The 6384-nt window shown below is 44.9% G+C and overlaps 1 protein-coding gene across 2 annotated transcripts in view; it reads right to left on the bottom strand.

Moving 5' to 3' along the window:
* Positions 1-242: 242 nt before the first annotated feature.
* The window catches only part of SMARCC1 (SWI/SNF related, matrix associated, actin dependent regulator of chromatin subfamily c member 1), a 212187-nt gene continuing 206045 nt past the window's right edge, over positions 243-6384 (bottom strand). For both annotated transcript variants that reach the window (XM_008071323.1, XM_008071322.1), the window contains exons 27-28: positions 4980-5156; positions 243-2681 (exon numbers count right to left, since the gene is read on the bottom strand). In XM_008071323.1, the coding sequence (XP_008069514.1) occupies positions 2584-2681; positions 4980-5156 (275 nt within the window). In that variant the 3' untranslated portion in view covers positions 243-2583. The remainder of the gene's footprint in view (positions 2682-4979; positions 5157-6384) is intronic.

A 6384-nucleotide genomic window follows, 5' to 3' on the forward strand; every position in this document is an offset into this window, starting at 1 on the left:
GCAGGTCGAGGCTGCGGTGGCCGGGAGCAGCCACTGCACTCCAGTCTGGGCGACAGAGTGAGACTCAGACTCAAAAACAAAAAAAAACAAACAAAGAAAAAAAGAAATTGCTCAGTCAGGAAGGAAGCATTGAGTAAAAAATTTTAACTGTTGACCAAGATGAGGTGGGGGCAAATATTTAGGTGCTTCATGGGATATGAATACAAGAAATTGGTATATGAATGCAGAGAATGGGACTAGAATCCAGAAATGGTGGTCCATTTATTCACTGAAAAAAGGGAGATAGGGCCTTCTCCATCCATTTCTTCCAATCTCTCCAAACTCCCTCCCCTCATTTTTCCAAAATAACAACACACTGAGAAACATGTTTGTACAAAAACCACATATTATTCCTCCCCTCACAAAATCAGGTGGCTGTATTACAGGAATAAAATCAGATTAAAGACATAAAAATAAAAAGTCACCACTTATACTGAAACATAACAGTGTTAAGAATTCAGGTATTTTGCAGAATTATCACCAGCATAGTAAAAATATTTCCACCTGGATCTTTTAAATTTGAAAGTGATCACATTAAAGACCTGAGGTTACAAGGGACCACAGTATGAACCAGAATTCCATTTTCTTTCTAGAACTCCAGGGGAACAGGTTAAGTATTTGGAATGAGTTTCCTTTGGGAAAGATTGGTGAGAAGTAGGGAAAACCCTGGCCACTGTTAAAGGCACTGGGGTCTTTCTGGAGGCAAATGCATTAGAGCTAAACACCAGTAGGAATGAGATCATTCCCATTTCCACTCTAAGAGTCCAGAATAAGCACACAAAAGGAACAGGATCTCCTTGGTTCCAATATTCCAGTACTCTGATAGTGACCAGGGCCACCTGGTTAGAGACAAACCTGAGGGTTTGAAAGGCAAATCTCAATTGTGGTTTTATTTTTTTGCTCTCTGATATTAAGAAAAAAAGTTCTAAGGTGTTTTATAAACACCTCACTACACCATCTCATATGTAAAGCTTTAGAAAATATATAGAAAAAGATATCCAAAAGATGTTTCACCTCGCACTCTAAATAATGAAACTGCCACTTGAAAATGTGAAGTGAAGAAGCCAGGTGTCTTGGAAACCAAGCTCTACCAAAAACATCCTTTCCCCACATGTGGAAAGATAGAAGGGAGGGAAGAAGGACAAAAAAGAGTAAACTAAGAACTCTCAAGTCACTTAAGCAGGGGTGGATATGGGCTCAAATTAAGGCATTTTTGTGGCTCTTCCTCTGGAATGGCATTCCACCTTCCCAGCCTGTGCACCCTAAAGCTCAAAGGATGATGCCCTCTGACTGCCAAATGAGTTCCTTGGTACCTTCAGCATCCCCTTGACAACCCTTTGGCAGATGGAATGTGAGGGCTTGGAAAGGGAAGGAAGAAGATATGAGATGCTGATGACCCTGCCGCACTTGTCCAATCCTATCCCAAACCTAAAGTACCGTGTCACAAAATTCCACTCACCCTGGCTACTGCAAGAGGTAGTTTGGGGACCTGTACCCCCAGCCATCCTAACCAACTTTCATGAGCTAAAATGTTTAGCACTATCTACTTACTTTTTTTTAATTTTTATTTTTAAAGAACTTTTTAAAGAGGGAAAAAAAAAAGAATGCACACAAAGCAGTGAATAGTAGGCTAGACTCACAGGTGGGGGGGTAGGGGTGGGGTCATTGCCCTAGACTCCTAAAACTGTCCTAGCTAGTCTAGGAAACTAAGGAATGCCTCCCAATATTCCAACCCTCAAAGCTCACACTGCCCTCAGAAAAATAAAACACCCACTCCCAATCCAACAAATCATCTGCATAGAAAACCAGAACCAGCGGGCCTGGGGAAGAAGTGGATATGTTCTAGTGTTTGTGCTCTCCTCTACCATGTACTACTTCAAGTGGTATGTTCTGCCAGGCAGGGTGGAGGCCCTCACAGTCCTTACTAGGAAATAAAATCAGTGAGGTCCTCCTTCCCCATCTCTTTTAATTTTGGTGCACTTATGTGTGATAAAAGTCTCATGAAACTTCACCATCAGCACCATTCTTAGCTCAGATAAGCAGAAATAAGGTCACTTAAAATGCCTTAAGGTTTGTCTCCTGTGGCTATCCCCTTCTGCCCATCACCATTTTTTGGTTCCTATTAACTTAGGATGTTCTCCTTTAAAACAATGATGAAAGAAAAAAAGATGATTATAGAGCATCATCCATAAGACAAAGCAAAAAACTGCAGGAAAGCAAAAATGATAAAGACATAGAATACTAATGTTGACAGGACCTGCAGAGAAGTTGTCACCAGGACAGGGAGACACAGGTTACTTTTTGGATGACCAGGACACACTGTCACCACAGGCTTCCCTGTGAGTACTGGCAGAGGACCTGACACAACAACAAGTGTCAGAGCACAGAGGGGGTGGCGAGAGGGGTGGGGAGGCATGGGACACATGCTTAGCGTTGTGAGAAGAAAAATCCTCAAAGAAACCCAAAAAAGCTGAGGAATACAAGTCTTGTCATCCCCACTTGAGCTCTTGGTGGTAGGTGTGGATGTTCCCTGCCTCTTCCAGGCTAAGGAGCAGCTGAGGCTGGTGGCCCTGGAGCAGGAGGCGGAGGGACCCCGTCTGCAGGTGGCGGTGGTGGTGGCTGCTGTTGCGGTGGAGGGGGATCTGCAAACACATCCAAGAGTACCTTGTCATTGTGGGAAATATGTGGGACTTAGGAAAGAGCCCATATAGTGAAAAATGACACAGAAGTAACGTTTTTTGTGGCAGGCAACCGATGAAGCCTATGAGGCAGTGATGTCACCATGGTCTATGTGGGCCAGTTCCTTCTGGACCTCCAGGCCATCTCATGTTGCTTACCCTAACTCCAATGGCTGGGGAAATGAGAGGTGTCTGAATTTACCCTATCTTCCCTCTCAAGGTCCATCCCTTCCACGATTCACCCCAGGCCCTTTCAGGACTTAATTATATTTTGATTTTACTGTATTAAAATGATTCTCTCTACTAATTTTATTTTTTCAGGTAAATAATGAGCTCCTTCCTAGCCAAGTTCTATGACTTATTTTTCTTTCTCCCACATTACTTAGGCCAGCTGGACACAAAATAGATGATCAATAACATCTTGTTGATGATCTCCACCAGGGCCAGAGAGCTTCACTTGAGGCAGCTGCTGTCCAGAGAAGCAGCCCCCCCAACACCCCCCAAGGTCCTGAACTGCAGTCCTTGGATTTTTGGCCAAAACTAGGTCAGGTCCTAAAGGGAACAATTAGTATGAGTGTCTGGGGCTCTTGCCTATTTCTACTTTAGCTGCTTTAGTATACAAAGGAATCCTAGAGATCATTTAATCCAGGGTTTAAAAAACCCCTAGATCTTGCCAGAAATGAAAACATAAGAAACAAATAAAGTACAGCCTTGCTCACCAGTCAATTCACCCAATCCTGTCCAAGAGGTTTCTACTAAACCCTGAAGACTCTTCAAATCATTCTGAAGTCCACTGATCTCTTTGTATCACCTTTCAGTGGAGGAAACTAAGGCCTTAAGTGGGAAAGCAACTCATGCAATGTGGCCCGCCTGGTATCCTAGAGCATTCATTTGTGGCAGGAAGCGGGCAGGGGGTGGGAAAGGTGCTATCTGAAACTTCCCATTCTCCAGGAGCACTGCTGAGGGCTCCATGGGAAAGAATCCTCAAGTCACAAACCATGGGTGACCAGCAGGAAATGACAGTGATAGAGAACAGTGATATTATCTGTTAACAGGTGTAGCAAACTGGTCAAGTCACTTGGTAGGCTGATTTGTGTATTACCTTTAAGGCAACTTAACAAACATTTTCTTGCCAAGGAAAAGAGGTACCCACTCTATCATACAACCTATGACCACTGGCTTAAGGGGGATCATTTTTTTTTCTATTGTTGTGATCTTATATAACCAGCTAAACCGCTATCTTTCCTCTGTGAACCTACTTTGTTCCAGCCCTTGGGGGTCCAAGGAGGAATAAGATGTGTTTCTATCCATGAAGCCTTCCAAAGCAGTGTACTAAAGGGACATCACAGCTTCATGTAACTTTTGGTAAATCATATATCCCTATCCAACCTCTCATTTCTTGTTTTCCAACTAAAGCTCCCACAGGGCAGGAATTCTTATGCTTCTTGTCTCTGTATTGTAAATAGGAGCTAAGTTTTGGCCAAACACATGAACTTCTAAATTAACCTAGGATTACAGATGTAGCTGGGGTATCGTGTTTTGTGATCATCCTCACTGAGAAGGCCTATAGGAGTAAAAAGCAGGCCAGGGTCTCTGAAACAACTTTCTGGAGGCCAAAGATGGATCAGAGCAAAGGCCCCTGGGAGAAATGACCTGGCTTCTGCACACAACTTCAGACAGACATCACTCATAGCACCAGTGCTTTCTCCACTGAGCCTGCTGGGGCCTCATATTCCTACTCAGTACAGCCCTTGGATACTACTTCCTTAGTCTGTGTAGCTACTACCAATATATCAAGAATGGCTACAGGAAACTTACTTGTTATTCTAGCTCTAAACAGGTTTCTATTCTGTTCTTTCCACTCACCACTTTTGACTCTGTATCCATAAAAGGCTCCTACAGGGAAAATAACAACCAGCAGCTCTGTATGTTTGCTGAAACTCAAACGACACAGGCTTCAACAGGAGAGGAAGAGGTATATCTTTTTGGCCTTCCCACAGACCTCAGTGCTGAGTGTATGCCATAAAGGCTATGGTACAAAAGCATGGTGGAATGGAAGCATTTCACACTTTATCACCTATGTACCTGCTCATCAGGGTTGCTAAAGAGCACTGACCAAAAATTGATCTGGAGTCCACTGTCACAGACTGCATTGTCCATGGACCTGCCAAACCTCAGAGAGAGAATAAAGTCTCCTGCCCACATCTATAGCCCTCCAAGACAGACCCTGGGGTAAAATGTCTGCTGCACTGTGCTACTTACACATGCCGTTAGGTGCTGTGAGGGGTACCCGGGGTCCTAAGATGTTTCCTGGCATTGGAGGCATACCAGGAGGTGCGGGGCCACTTCCAGAGGGGTGGATATTGGCTGCAACAGTGGGAATCATGCGGCCTGGCATGGGTTGCCCAGGCATCATGGAACCTGGGCCTGGTATCTGACCTGTGGAGGAAGATTTAAAGTACCATAAGTATACCTGGAAGCAGTATATGAAAGGGGTCAACTTTAATGTCCAAGACTGCTAAATATAGACAAATACTCAACTCGCCAAAAGATCTGAAATACCACCGGGCTCGGTGGCTCAACCTGTAATCCCACGCTTTGGGAGGATAAGTTGAGTGGATTGCCTGAGCCCAGAGGTTCGAGACCCACCCGGGCAACTTGGCGAGACCTCATCTCTACAATAAATCAAAAAATTAGCCGGGCGTGGTAGCGCCAGCCTGTAGTTCCAGCTACTTGGAAGGTTGAGGAGGAAGGATCGCCGGAGCCCAGGAGGTCGAGGCTGCGGTGGCCTGAAGTGGTCACTGTACTTCAGTCTGGGCGACAGAGTGAGACTCCAACACAGAAAAAAAAGAAAAAAAAAAAAAGATCTGAAATACCAATAGAGCAATAATCTGTAATAATCTCGATGTCACTGGGCTCGGTGGCTCAGCCTGTAATCCCACGCCTTGGGAGGCTGAGGTGAATGGATAGCCTGAGCCCACGGGTTAGAGACCCACCTGGGCAACTTGGTGAGACCTCATCTCTACAATAAATCAAAAAATTAGCTGGGTGTGGTAGCGCGCGCCTGTAGTTCCAGCTACTTGGAAGGCTGAGGTGGAAGGAACGTCGGAGCCCAGCAGGTCGAGGCTGCGGTGGCCGGGAGCATGCCACTGCACTCCAGGCTGGGTAACAGAGTAAATACTCTGACTCAAAAACAAACAAACAAACAAACAAATAAACAAAAAACCAAATAATCTCGATGTCTTATCTTTTTTTTTCTGAGGAAGGGATATGGGGGCAGGTCTATGGAGTGGCTGACTATTCCAAATCATGGCATAGACAGGTAGCTCTAAGAAAAAATACAAAGCATTCCTAAAAGAAAGTACTCATTCTGGTTAGTTTGGGTGAGCAGTGGATTGTCAGATGTCTTCCTGAGAATATACCACGCTAAGCATAAACCACGGGGAATAAACAGAAGGCCTTTAGCAGGAAGTCAGTGCACAGTTCAAGGACCACAGTTTAGTTCAGACTGTGCATCATGCACAGGCTTCAAGGGAAGGTCTACTTGATTTTTGTTTTTGTTTTTTTGAGTTGGAGTCTCACTCTGTCACCCAGACTGGAGTGCAGTGCTTCCGGCCACCACAGCCTCAACCTGCTGGGCTCCGGCGATCCTTCCACCTCAGCCTTC

Source organism: Carlito syrichta, unplaced genomic scaffold (genome assembly GCF_000164805.1).
Source record: "Carlito syrichta isolate Samal-C Ts95f unplaced genomic scaffold, Tarsius_syrichta-2.0.1 Scaffold314290, whole genome shotgun sequence".
Lineage (NCBI taxonomy): Eukaryota > Metazoa > Chordata > Mammalia > Primates > Tarsiidae > Carlito > Carlito syrichta.